This window comes from Vulpes vulpes, chromosome 9 (genome assembly GCF_048418805.1).
Source record: "Vulpes vulpes isolate BD-2025 chromosome 9, VulVul3, whole genome shotgun sequence".
NCBI lineage: Eukaryota > Metazoa > Chordata > Mammalia > Carnivora > Canidae > Vulpes > Vulpes vulpes.
Genome location: NC_132788.1, coordinates 94,610,365 through 94,623,871, shown reverse-complemented (window position 1 = coordinate 94,623,871; position 13,507 = coordinate 94,610,365). Strand labels below are relative to the sequence as shown.

Genomic DNA, 13,507 nt, shown 5'->3' with positions numbered 1-13,507 from the left:
ACAGATATGTGCTATTCCACTGAATTATACTTTAGTGCATTTTTCCATTCTGCTGTCAAGGAATGTCTGGCTCTTTCCAGTTTCACTTATTAAGAATAAAGATATTATGGCCATTTTTACATGTGGCTTTGGTGGCCATAACCACTCATTTCTGTTGGGTGTGTTCCTAGAAGACAATTTCTGAGCTGTAGGGTGTACATGTTCAGCTTCGTAAATACTACCAATTTTCCAAAGTACGTGTACAAATGTATGTTCCCACCAGTAGCATGACAGGAGTTTTAACTGCTCCAGATCCCACCTCTAGATACTGTCAGGCCAATTAATCGTAACCATGTAGAGGAGGAGGCAGTGATGTCTCTCTGTGGTTTCAATGTTCAACAATGTTGAAAATTCTTTTGCATACTTGTTGGCCATTTGGATGTACTCTCTTTTGTGAAGCCCCTCTTCAACTCTTTCAACCATTTTTCCCCCTAGATATGAGTACTGAGTCTTCTTCACAGCTACACATTTTCCTCCTAGTAGTACTACATTCACAGCACCCCATCAGACTTGGTGTATTATGTTTCTATTTCTGTCCTCACTTCAAGGTATTTCCTAATTTCCCTTCTGGTTTCTTGGCTCACTGGTTGTTTTAGAACGTATTGTTTAACTTCCATTTATCTGTGGATTTTCCAGTTTTTCTCCTAGTATTTTTTGTTTCATCCCACTGTGACTGGGAAAGACATTCTATATGATTTTGGTCTTCTTTCATTTATTAAGACTTGCTTGTGGCCTAACACATGGTCTCTATCCTGGAGAATGTTCCATAAACACTTAAGAAGAATGTCAATCTCGGGCAGCCCGGGTGGCTCAGCGGTTTAGCGCCACCTTCAGCCCAGGGTGTGATCCTGGAGACCTGGGATCGAGTCCCACATCAGGCTCCCTGCATGAAGCCTGCTTCTCCCTCTGCCTGTGTCTGTGCCTCTCTCTCTCTGTGTGTCTCTCATGAATAAATAAAAACTAAAAAAAAAAAAAGAAGAAGAATGTCAATTTTGCCGTTGCTGGGTGTTCTCTACATGTCTGTTAAACGGTCTAGCTAGTAGACAGTTTGTTCAAGTCCATCTTCTTATCATCTTTTTGGTTTTCGTAGCCAATACTGAAAGTGCAGTATTCAAATATCCAACTATAACTATGGATTTCTCAATTTCACATTTCAATTCTGCTCATTTTTGCTTCATATATTTTGGGGCTCTATTGTTAGGTGTGTGTGTGTGTGTGTGTGTGTGTGTGTGTGTGTTTATAACTGTCATGCATTCTTGCTGTATTAAAGCATTTTTAAAAATATTTAAGATTTTTTATTTATTTATTCGAGAGAGAGAGAGAGAGGCAGAGACACGGGCAGAGGGAGAAACAGGCTCCATGCAGGGAGGCCGACGTGGGACTCAATCCTGGGACTCCAGGATCATGCCCTGGACCAAAGGCAGGCGCTGAACCGCTGACCCACCCAGGCATCCCAGTTTCAATACTATCTAAACACTGTCTCTATAGATCTCTGTCTCTCCTCTTTTGTACTGTTATTGCTACAGATTACAATTTATTTTTTTTTAATTTATTTATTTACTTATGAGAGACACAGAAAGACACAGGGAGAAGCAGGCTCCTTGTAGGGAGCCTGATGTGGGACTCGATCCCAGATCCTGGGATCACGCCCTGAGCTGAAGGCAGATGCTCAACTGCTGAGCCACCTAGATGTCCCAAGGATTACAATTTGTACACTGAACGCCCATCGCCAAATATTTAAAAATTACTGTTCAATGCACTTGCTTTTAACTCACAAAAGACAAAGATGTTACAAACCAAAGTATACAAGTCTGGTTACTTTTACTAGTGTTATTTTTAATGATGGTCTCAAAGTACTGTCTAGTATCCCTTTATTTCAGCCTGAAGGCTGAACAAATCCCCTCAGCTTTTATCTGGAAAGATCTCAATTTCTCCTTCATTACCAAAGAATCATTTTGTAGAATACAGGAATCTTGGTTTTTTTTTCATTCAAAACTTTAAATGTTATCCCATAGCCTTCTGGGCTCCATGGTTTCTGAGGAGAAATAAGCTGTCACTCAAACTGACAGTCCCTTCTATATGAACAGTTACTCTTCTCTTGCTGCTTTCAAAAGCTAAAGTTCAACTGTTTGAAGGCAGGTGTCAAGGGCTGACTCCAGACTTAGCTAAGGTTGTGCTATGGAAAGCTTTGTACAACACATGGGCTGAGCCCTGGGCTCTTGGTGTGCAGCACAGCCTTAGGGCCCAGAGCTAATGCTGATGGGAAAGCAGGCAGTATTTTTACATCCACACTCACTTTCCACACTAGAGCTGCTCAAACACTGACTGAACTAAAGGCAGCTGGTTTCTCAAATGGTGATTTAAAACATCTGTGAAGGGCAGCCCAGGTGGCTCAGCAGTTTAGCGCCACCATCAGCCCAGGGCGTGATCCTGGAGACCCAGGATCGAGTCCCACGTCAGGCTTCCTGCATGGAGTCTGCTTCTCCCTCTGCCTGTGTCTCTGCCTCTCTCTCTCTGTGAGTCTCTCATGAATAAATAAATAAAATCTTAAAAAAAAAATCTGTGAATTCCAGGAGTCTAAACACTGCAGCAGGAAGAGAAAGGACAGGATACTTCAGAGCATCCAACTTTCTTAGGATAAAGGCTCCTAGGAAAATGTCTACAGGCCTTGAAATTCTTCAAAAGGTTCCTAGTCCTTCTCCAACCTTGCCCTGGAGCCACACAATAGCTCTTTTGCTGCTGAGGCTCTGCTCCTACTGGAACATGCTTGCCCATGCTTTTCCTAGATAACTCATCTTTGAAGCCTCAGTTGTAGTACCACTTGCCTCCGGAAGTCTGTCCCTTTCCCCAAAGTGTGGTTTGGGAGCCCTCCTCCTGTGAGCTACCCAAGTGCCCCATACTCATCCCAACCTGGTTCTTATCACTGACAGTGAACCCGTTTCTGTCCCTGTACCAGTAATGGTTTCTCTCACTGAGTACCTATGGGCCAGGCACCAATCCCAGTGCCTTCCATCTATTTGCACATTTAAAAGCCCTACCACAAAAATAAATAAATAAATAAATAAATAAATAAATAAATAAATAAATAAATAAATAAAAAATAAAAGCCCTACCACAACCCAATGAAACACACAGAAACTATAGCCTCACTAGGAAGTGACAAAACCAGTATGTCAACACAGGCAGTCTGGCACCAGAGTCTGTGCTCTTAACATCACACTCTAATACCTAGTATTGCATTTGTTTTGTTAAAAAAAAATTTAAACAACCATATATTCCTCTTAACATAGACAAAGAAAAACACCAAGAAAAAGATTCTACAAAATTGCAAAATGCGAGGTCAAAATCACCATCCATGGCTACCAAATTCTAGCCAAAAGGAAAGCTTGGAAGAAAAGTGTCAGGCAACTTTGAGAAGTAAAAACACTCACTTTTCCAAGGTTAGAAAACAGACTAGAGGGGCAGCCTAGGTGGCTCAGCGGTTTAGCGCCGCCTTCGGTCTAGGGTGTGATCCTGGAGTCCCAGGATCCAATCCCACGTCAGGCTCCTGGAGCCTGCTTCTCCCTCTGCCTGTGTCTATGCCTCTCTCTCTCCCTCTCTCTCTCTCTCTCTGTCTCTCATGAATAAAAAAAAAAAAAATCTTAAGAAAAAACAGACTAGAGACTTGTAAAGAAACTGGGGATTTCTACCACTACCCCCATGTTGCTTCCGCAAAACCCATTTCTAAAACCAGATTATATCTTGGCTTACCCTGATCTTACAGGGGTAAAGGAAATTAACCAGGGCTCTAAACCTCCCCTGCCTTTCCTGTCTCAGCTCCACCCATCCAGCTGCTCAGGCCAAGCACTTTGATCTTGACTCCTTTTTTTCTCATACTCCACATCTGGTCCTCAGATAATCCTGAGGGTTCTACCTTCAAAATATAGCCAGACACTGCCACGTCTCACCTCCTCCAGGCCTTCTGCTTAAACTAAGCAATCATCAACTCTCACCTGGAGCAATGCACTAGTCCAGCGAGACTACTTCTACCTCTGGTATCACTCACCTCTTAATCAAGTATAGAACTGAAATCCCAAATCCCCACCACCACCCAGCCCACACACTTTCTGCTACCACACCTGTCCAGCCTGCTCCCCAAATGTGGCCATCCAACTCATTCCCAGAGGCTGCTGGTGCCCTCCCCTTACTTCCTGTTCTTCTGGGCATGCTGGCTCAATTTCCAACTGCTAGCACTTGCACCTCTTTCCCTGAAATTGTTCTATTACTGTTGGAGTCCTCTCTGCCTAGGTGGTGGGAATTGATACTAGCTGGAGGCAGCCCTCAACCAGTGGTTGATGCTGTTGTATAGATCAGGATTGGCAAACCACAGCCTATGGCCCATTTCTGTGTGGTCTGGGAGCTAAGAATGGTTTTTACATATTTAAAAGGCTATTTGTTTTTTTGATTGTTTTTTTTTTAAAGATTTTATTTATTTATTCATGAAAGACACACACACAGAGAGAGGCAGAATCACAGGCAGAAGGAGAAGCAGGCTCCATGCAGGGAGCCCGACGTGGGACTCGATCCCAAGTCTCCAGGATCAGGCCCTGGGCTGAAGGCGGCGTTAAACCGGTGAACCACCTGGGCTGCCCCTTAAAAGGTTATTTGAAACAAATAAATGGGGATCCCTGGGTGGTGCAGCGGTTTGGCGCCTGCCTTTGGCCCAGGGCGCGATCCTGGAGACCCGGGATCGAATTCCATGTCGGGCTCCCAGTGCATGGAGCCTGCTTCTCCCTCTGCCTGTGTCTCTGCCTCTCTCTCCCTCTGTGTGACTATCATAAAAAAAAAAGAAAGAAACAAATAAATGTGGGTGCCTGGGTGGTTCAGCCAGGTAAGTATCTGCCTTTGGCTCAGGTCATAATCCTAGGGTTCTGGGATGGAGACCCACATCAGCTACCTGCTCAGCAGGGAGCCTGCTTCTCCCTCTCCCTCTGCCCCTCCCTCCTGCTCGAGCTTTCTCTCGCTCTCTCAAATGGATAAATAAAATCTTAAAACAACAAAAAAAGGAATGCCTGGGTGGCTCAATGGTTGAGCATCTCCCTTTAGCTCAGGTAGTGTTCTGAGGTCCTGGGATCAAGCCCTGCATCGGGCTCCGCAGAGGGAGCCTGCTTCTTCCTCCGCATATGTCTTTGCATCTCTGTCTCTCATGAATAAATAAAATCTTTAAAAAACAAACAAACACAAAGAAAAATACATGACAGAGACCATATGTGTCCTTACTATCTGGCGCTTAAGGGAAAGAGTCTGCTGATCCCCGGCACAGACTGTCCAACTCCCCCACATGCAGGTGGGGAGCTCTGAGATGGACGTCCTACATCGTTTCTCACCACCCCCCAGTGAGATTACACAGCTGCCTGCGGTGGGAACTTGCTGCCTGATACTCCTTCTTTCCCAGCTCACTGTTCCACCTTCTGCCAGTGCTCATTTCATCTCACACACAAGCTACATGTACTCAAATCCTTGTCTTAGGGGAGCACAAACCAAAACGCTCCCCCTGCCCTCCAAATGCCAACCAAATTCCTGCTTCTCCTTCAAGGAGATACTGCCTCTTTACTCCTCTGTCCTTTTTTTTTTTTTTTTTTTTTTTTTAATGATAGAGAGAGAGAGAGAGAGAGGCAGAGACACAGGCAGAGGGAGAAGCAGGCTCCATGCACCGGGAGCCCGACGTGGGATTCGATCGCGGGTCTCCAGGATCACGCCCTGGGCCAAAGGCAGGCGCTAAACTGCTGTGCCACCCAGGGATCCCCTACTCCTCTGCCCTTAAGCAGGTAGGTACCTCTCCTCTGTGCTATGGCAACAGGCTGATCCAGAGACCTGTACTCATCTGCATGATCAGATGAAAAATGTAGGTAGAGGACATGCCATTTTAGTTTCTGCATCCCCAATACTAGGCACGTGGAAGATGTTCAAAATTATTTATCCACCAGATGGTCCACACAAGGCTGCCTTCATGGGTATGAAATCCATATTGCCACACAGCACCCCATGCTCAGTCTCAGTGCTTGGGGTTTAATGCTCTTCAGTAGCAGTATGGAAATTCTTAATAAATTTATCTTTAAACTTGTGTTTTGAAGTCCATTACAATGGAATGTGTGTTGAGGGTACAGGCTGTAGTTTCACCCATGGCTCCTCCTCCCTGGGACAGGTTCTTGACCACCACCAGCTCCTCTGCCCCCTCACATCCCAGGACCTGGGTTTGCCCTCCCTATACACATAGGGATATGCTGCTGCCCTCTGGTAGGCACCTGAATGTAAAAACAAGGAGGAGGGAGTTGGGGTCAGATGTGCACACCCTGTTGTGTCCTAGGGCAGGGTGAGGCATTGGCCATCCAGTAGTCCAGACTGGCAGCACCATAGCACATCTAGTGGGTTTTGGCTGGGGACTTTCACCCACTGCCATGCAAGTATATTTAGGACCTTTAATGGTCCTTTCCCCTGCTTCTTGACCAAGCAGCCCTGCACTGTCCTATTGCTTGGGTCCCACAATTACGGGGATGCTCCTGGCTCTAGTCTTGTCCCTTTTCACTCCCAGTCATCTGTGGGTTCAGGACAGGGACAGGGGTTCAGGAGATGCTGAAGACAAGATGGAAACAGCAGCCACAGAAATGACACTAGGAGATATCGCCTAAAGCACCTTTCTGGAGACATCAGGGTGGGAGAGGTTTTCTCTCTTCTCTTCTCAGGGGAAAATAGTACAAGACTAGGGTAGTGAAACACTAGAAGGTGGTATTTCTGAAATCTTCTGCTTTCTTTTGTGTTTGAGGAAATCTTGGGTGGTAAAGGAGGTCTTTGATCTCCCACAGGCATTTCAGAGCTTTTCCAGAGCTTGTTTGTGAAGCCAGGAGTAACTTTTGCTGGGGGGGCTCGGCTTTGGTATGCTGAACAGGCCAGCAGCATCCTGGAGCAGCTGCAGGAGCTGGTCCCTTGGGCTCTGAGGTGTAGGCTTCAGGGCAGAGCTCAGTAGTGCTTTGGGACTCGTTCTCAGCTATCCAGCCTACCTCTTCAGAACACAGTTGCAGACAGGGCTTCAATTACTTAGATTTCTTTATTGTCCACGAAGAGAATATAAATGTGTTTAGAGCTGCCACACAGGCATAGAAAAACGAAGCCTTTAACACAAGCCCCTGTGTGCACAACCCCCCAAGAAGCCATGGTGATCTGGGGAATTTCAAGATGTGGGCAGACTCGGGGAGAGGCTAACAGGCAGAGGTCACTGCACCAGAGATGTGCAGCCTTAGCCTGAAGGTACTGTCCCTCCAGAGAAAATGGAAGAGGAAAGGAGCCAAGCCTGCTCTGGAATACCCACACAGGCTGCATAATTACCATCCTTCATGAGGTTTAGAATACCCTCGTTGTGATTTAACTTGCTCTCCAAGTTAAAATCATCATCTTTGGCCATGAGCAACAGGTTGTAGAATCAATAAGGGACCCAAAGACCTTCAGGCTAAGGTCTGACCTGCACACAGGCAGGCCAGTAGCCTGGCATCCAAGCACTCTTTCTTCATCCCACGGTACACCCACCATACAACTCCGCCTGGGAGCAGCAGTGCCCTCCGCCTCGCTGGGCTGCTGCTGGGGTGCACCTCGGGTGGCCTAACCTCTGGGAAATGTGAAGACACCTCTTGCCACAGTGCCTGTGTGCTACAAGTTTCATCAGCTCTCCCGAGGAAAGAGCATTCACTGACAAACAGAGCTGACAAACAGGTCTATGGCTCAGGTGGCTGCTAGGTCTGGACAGGGATATGGAGTGCAGGAATCCTTTGGGTTCAAGCTGCACAAGTACCTCATTCCAGGAACAATAAGAGGTAAGCAACTAAGTAGAATGTGGATATCTAACAAAACTACTAAAAGCTGTCTGTGACCCACACTTGGTTTTCTGCAGGCAACCTGAGGTCTGAACAAAAGTGGGGAAGACCCTGCTCTGGACAGAGAACCTTCTCAGGTTAAAGAGGAGAGGAAGGCTTATGCCCTAGGTCCCCAATATCTGGTCTCTTAGACAAAAAGGCCCAGAATCTGTGGATTCTCTGATATAAACTTTGTCATTTTAAGAGGCTGACAGGCTTCACTGATCTGGCCTTGGATAATTTTCCCTAAGCCAATCAGATTTTAAGAAAAGTTGTTAAAAAAACTCCTTTGAGATGACACGACAAGATGCTGGTTTGGGAAAGTAAGCACACAGCACTAACGATGAGAGTACATAAGACTGGTTTTCCTCTTCAAAGAAAAACCTTGTGACTACAAAGACATGAGAAGAGTGTAGTGCTGTCAGAGAGGGTGGGACCAGAAGAGGCAGCAGGTTCTCAGTGGGGCTCCCCGGGACACTGCCCTCCCTGCCCCTCTGCTGAGTGAACTGATGGCCATAGCCATAAACAGGACAGGAGGGGGAGATGGCACTTATTCTTCCTGCAAGGTTTGGCTCAGAGCTTCCCCCACCACCACCCACCACCTCCCGCTGCCCTGAGAAGCCTCCCTGACATTGTCTCCCTTTGCACCAAGGCCAGGTCACAGCTGCTGGGCACAATATCCAATGGCCCTGCAACCGTCTGTTTCGGGCCCAGACCCCGCTTCCAAGAAGGATGATATGTACACCACTGGTCTGGCACGGTGCCTGGCATAGATTATTGTCACCTTTATTAAAGTGCTATGAAACTCAACTTTGTGCTCTCTCAATTTCCATTACATAAGGCGACTGCCTCAAAAAGCCTCTATGCTCTCTGTCTAGGCACAGCCTGCTGGGCCTTGCTCCTGGCCCAAATCAGCTGAGACCATCTCTCTTAGGTTTCCTGTTCAGGGAGCAAACTCCTTGCAATTAAAGCTATTGGCACTATGTGGTATTCTTCAAAAAGTTCCCATCACTTTGCTGAAGTGGAGAAAGTACAGGGCTTTCCTCAAGGACCTGTTGGTTGAAACACCACTTACCACTTACCAGCTCTCCACGCTAGTTTCATCATCTTTAAAAAAACTAGGACATAACCACCCCCTCCAAGGATGTCAGGCATCAAACAGAACAGTATGTGTGAGGAGGAAGCACCTGAGGACCCAGGAAGCCAGGGGTCAGTGAAAACCTGTCTTCCATGCCTTCCCAATGGCCCAGTCCTACCCTGAGCCTCACCCACCCCTTTCCTGGGACTGATGTTCAGCCAGGAGCACCTGTGCGATATAAGGCTGGCTTGGCTGCATCTGGACTGTGCTGGAGGTTAAATATGGTTATCATCACATCTGTCTCTTCTTCCCTTCCAGCCCATTCTAATTCACCCTGAGTCAAGAAGGGATCCTCCAAACTTGAGACCTTAGCCATCTCCTAAGGTTTTCATACCAGAGGCCCTCACCAGAGGCCATTGGATGGTCATTAATCCAAGGACCATCTGTTCTGAAACACTTGTGTAACAGCAAATTATTCGTTCAAAGGTAAAGCCCAACTGCACCCAAGCAGCTGCTACATGTATCCCATATCCGAGGTTTAGGAAGCTGCCTGGTCTCAGCTGGCGACACCCACTCCCCAGAAGATGAATAGCAAACGGGAAACATCCTTTCCTTTTCCTGTAACTAGAGTTATCTTTGTGGAAGGAGAATCACAACTACCACCTCTCCAATTCAAACTGTCCACACAGCATACAAGTTTATTTCAAGGTACTCATCCATCAAGTATTTCTTACCACCTTCCCAATGTGCTGAGGTGGGTACAAAGAGGCCACTGAGGAACTGAGAATGTAGTGGAGGGGAAGCTCAGTCCCCCCACCCTCAACAGAAGGCCATACCAGTGATAATAAACATGAGCATCTCCATGAGCTGCTGCTCTATAAATCAGAATAAAAGAGAAAACACTTTTAGCTGAGACACAGTAGAGTTTCAGGGATATTTTCAAGAAAGACAGTCTAGTGGTTCTGGGCACGTGATCCCAGGCCTGGAGACTGTTCGATATACAAATTCTTGGGCCCATCCCAGACCTGATGAATGAGAAACTCTGGGGGTAGGCCCAGCAGTCCGTGTTGGGCAGTGTCTCCAGGTGATTCTGTTGCTAGCTCAGGTTTGAGAACCACTGACTTATTACATATACCAGGCCTAGAAAAATGTGATTTTGAAGGACAGAGATGACTTTTAAAAAGTATGATCTTGAGAGATTTTGAAAGATAATTAACTTAGAGAAAAAAACAAACGCAAGAGCTGGGTTCTACTAATATATCTCCTATAGGATGTAGCCATGTCTTATCTTTTACAACACAATTTAGCAAAATTTAAACATCAGTACAAATACACTGAGCCAAAGCAAGGATGGTCAGGGTGACAGAGTGCCATGAGGGCAGGCACCAGAATCCCTAGGCCTAGACTGAAAGTCCAGTGTCCCTGCTTACTAACTATGTAGATCACACAAGGCTCCAATCCTCCATTCTCCTTCGGTTAAATGGAAATATAACTGGACTGTTTCCCAAGATTATTATGAGGACTGATGAGATTAATTATATGCCTGAAGCACCCAGCAGGAAATTCTCGAGATACTCATCTTTCTTAGTCCTAATTAGAGAACTTGGAAGCGTTAACAACTCAACAGTGAACTCAGTCCTGAACCACCCTCCTTCCAGCACTGAATTACATCTAACAAACTTCAGATGTACAAAGAATGTGGAAACCAGAATGCTTTCCAGAGGCAAGGATAACACAGTGGGCTCTTTTCATGGCTGTTAGTGTTTTGGAGCCAAAAACGGCTGTCAGATAGCCTCTTACACCAAGCCTGCCCTTTTACAATGTCATCGTCAGCCATAGCCTCATGAAGTCCTCTAACAGACAGACAGACATGACCCGAAGGCAGCTATAGCAGGCACAACCACAGGCCCCAAGAATCAGCAAGAAGTCAGAAAGAGGCTCCTGGTGAACACAAGGAAATGACCAGAGAGCAGAGAACTTGGGTGAGCCTGCATGAGGGTGTCCAAAGAATTGTTCCAATGGATTTTGTTTTACAACACTTAAGTGCTGTCATCCAGGTACCAAAATGAAACTGTCAACTGTTGAGAAGGAATATTAAAAAATCATGCCTTTCAATTATCTTGAAGTTTCTTAGAAGCATCTAAACATTATTCTGAAATAGATTCCTAGTGACGTGAACAAATCTGCTGACTCTCTAAGTTGGGGCCAGCCTGGGCTGTTTCAGTTTAGTGGCTAAACACCCCAGGCCTAGAGCTCTCCATTCAGCAGCTCCAGTGAGCCTCCAGTTCCACTGTGTAAGAAGTATACACAGTCTGAGAGTTACAGAGTAGTCAGGATTAGGAAGCCTACTGTCCCAACACAGTGGCCCACCAAATCCAGGGCAACTCAGAAGAACCATACCAGCAGGCTAAGATGCAAAGCCCCGTGAAGAGGATGATAGGGATGGGGTAGGATGCGCAGAGCAGCCCATGGTTGTAGAAGGCCTGAGAGATCTTCTCACGAAGCCTTTCAGTCAGGGTCATCCTCAGTTGAAGTCACCTTGCTGCCATCCCGGAAAGTGACCATGGATCAGCCTGGTGTGCGCTGGACAGCACCGACAGTGGACACCATCTGCAGGTACCTGACAAGGGAAAAAATTCAATGAGTGCTGGTTCTGCACCCTGGGGCTGCTGGGGAAGGCAGCTGTGATGTGTGGCTGGTGATGTGATTCAGGATGCCTACATGCAAGATCTGGAGCCATCACCCCCCCCCAGCCCACACACACACACACACACACACACACACACACCTCTCTGGTCAGCTCTTAGTTTCTGTGGGCAGTTTTTAAGTCTAACCAAAGAGGCCAAAAACTGCCCCTCCAGCACTGATAACACAATCTTAACCTTCTTCCATACAGACTTTTTTTTTTTTTTTAAGATTTGAGAGAGAGAGCAAGCATGCACATGAAAGAGAGAGAGCATGGTCGTGGGGAGGGATGGAGAGAGAAAAGCAGACTCCTCACCAAGCAGGGAGCCAGATGCAGGGCTCAATCCCTGTACCCCAGGATCACAACCTGAGCTGAAGAGAGACACCTGATGAAGCCAACCAGGCACCCCCATGCAGGCATTTTTCAAAGACCACTCCCTCAAGTGGGCACTGTTCCCACAGGTGGCACAAGAAAGCACACCTGAGTGACAGACATCCCTGTCAGCTGCTCCTTGATAGAGGGGCTTTCTGGGCCTCCTCCCCTGGGCACAAGCCAGATGGACAGAGATCCTTGGGGAAAGACCTTACACAGGGCTGATGCCTCAAAAAATACAGTCTTGCACAAACAGTGTTTCATTGGTAAAGAATGTTCAGTGGAGTCAGCCTCTAACATACAAACAGCCAAAAAGCCCCGGCCTCTGACAGAAAACAAATTTCAGCATGGCAGCAGCATCAGGTGGAAGCTATTGTTCCTGAAGAGGTAGCTGTTCCCGGGACGCAACCATGCTGCAGCCTGCTCAGCACCTGTGTCCTTCATGGCGCAGAGGAGCCTCCTCTTTCCCTAGGATTGGGCCTGGACAGGCTGTCAGCCCAGATGCTCCTCCCTGACGCACACCAGGCCAGTTGGGCCTCTGTCCCTGGACTTGGACTTCTAAGAGAAAGAAGCAGGAAGTGGATGTACTGGAGCTTATTCAACTCCAAGAGGTTCCTGCTCCCAAGATCATGGCTTCTCTGACGCCAGCCCTTTCTGAAGACAAGGCTCGGCAGCTTTTCCTTCCAGCCTGTGAGCCATCCCATATCCTTCCAATAAATCCTCTTTCCGCTGGTGTCAGCCAAAAGTAACTTCTGTTGCTTCCAAGTAGAAAACCTTAAACCAACAAAGTCAGAATAGAAAACTCTAGCAGAAGGCCCTGGGATCTAGAACTCCCTTCCTCACTGAGCTTGCCAATATTACCCATGTATAAACCCACTTTTCCTGCTCCATGTTGCTGTTTTCTTTGGTCTGTGTTACAGGGAACGTGCCGGGACTTTTGTCTTGGTTTGATCAGGCTCACTGATGGAAACCTAGGCCAAAGAAGAAACTCTTCAGCAGCATCAAGACCAGAAAGAAGCAAAAGGAGTCACAGCACAGACAATTCACAAAAAGATGTATGTATGGCTACCACTCCTTCTACCACCTTCCTGGAAACACAAGCATTCAGTGTATATGCAATTTTCTGGTCCAGCAGCCTACTAAGGAAATACAAAGAACCCTCTGGGGGTCAACTCAACAGGCTACTGACAGAGGAGCCAGCAGGTGGCAGGTCCAGCCAGCATAGGAGTTTGTGGTAGCTCAACCATTCATAAGGCTTGCCAAGAGCATGGCAGGTTAAAGAGGTCTCTAGCAGAGCACCCACAGCAGGCGACCCGCAATAGTGCTCCACCCAAAGTACACAAGGACTCTGGGAGGCAATGTTTCTGCTCCTGTGCCCTGGCCGTCCATCCTGCCCCCAGGGTGTGGGTAGGGAAACAAACACTAATGAGATGTACACCTGCAGGGAGA

General features: G+C 47.0%; 1 protein-coding gene across 3 annotated transcripts in view; it reads right to left on the bottom strand.

Annotated features, from left to right (window-relative positions):
* The window catches only part of SCAP (SREBF chaperone), a 67,750-nt gene that overhangs the window by 23,106 nt on the left and 31,137 nt on the right, over positions 1-13,507 (bottom strand). For 2 of the 3 annotated variants that reach the window (XM_072721024.1, XM_072721023.1), the window contains one exon: positions 11,539-11,620. In XM_072721024.1, the coding sequence (XP_072577125.1) occupies positions 11,539-11,549 (11 nt within the window). In that variant the 5' untranslated portion in view covers positions 11,550-11,620. Of the gene's footprint in view, positions 1-11,400; positions 11,621-13,507 lie in introns of those variants that run through there. The other variant, XM_072721022.1, reaches the window with a different exon arrangement.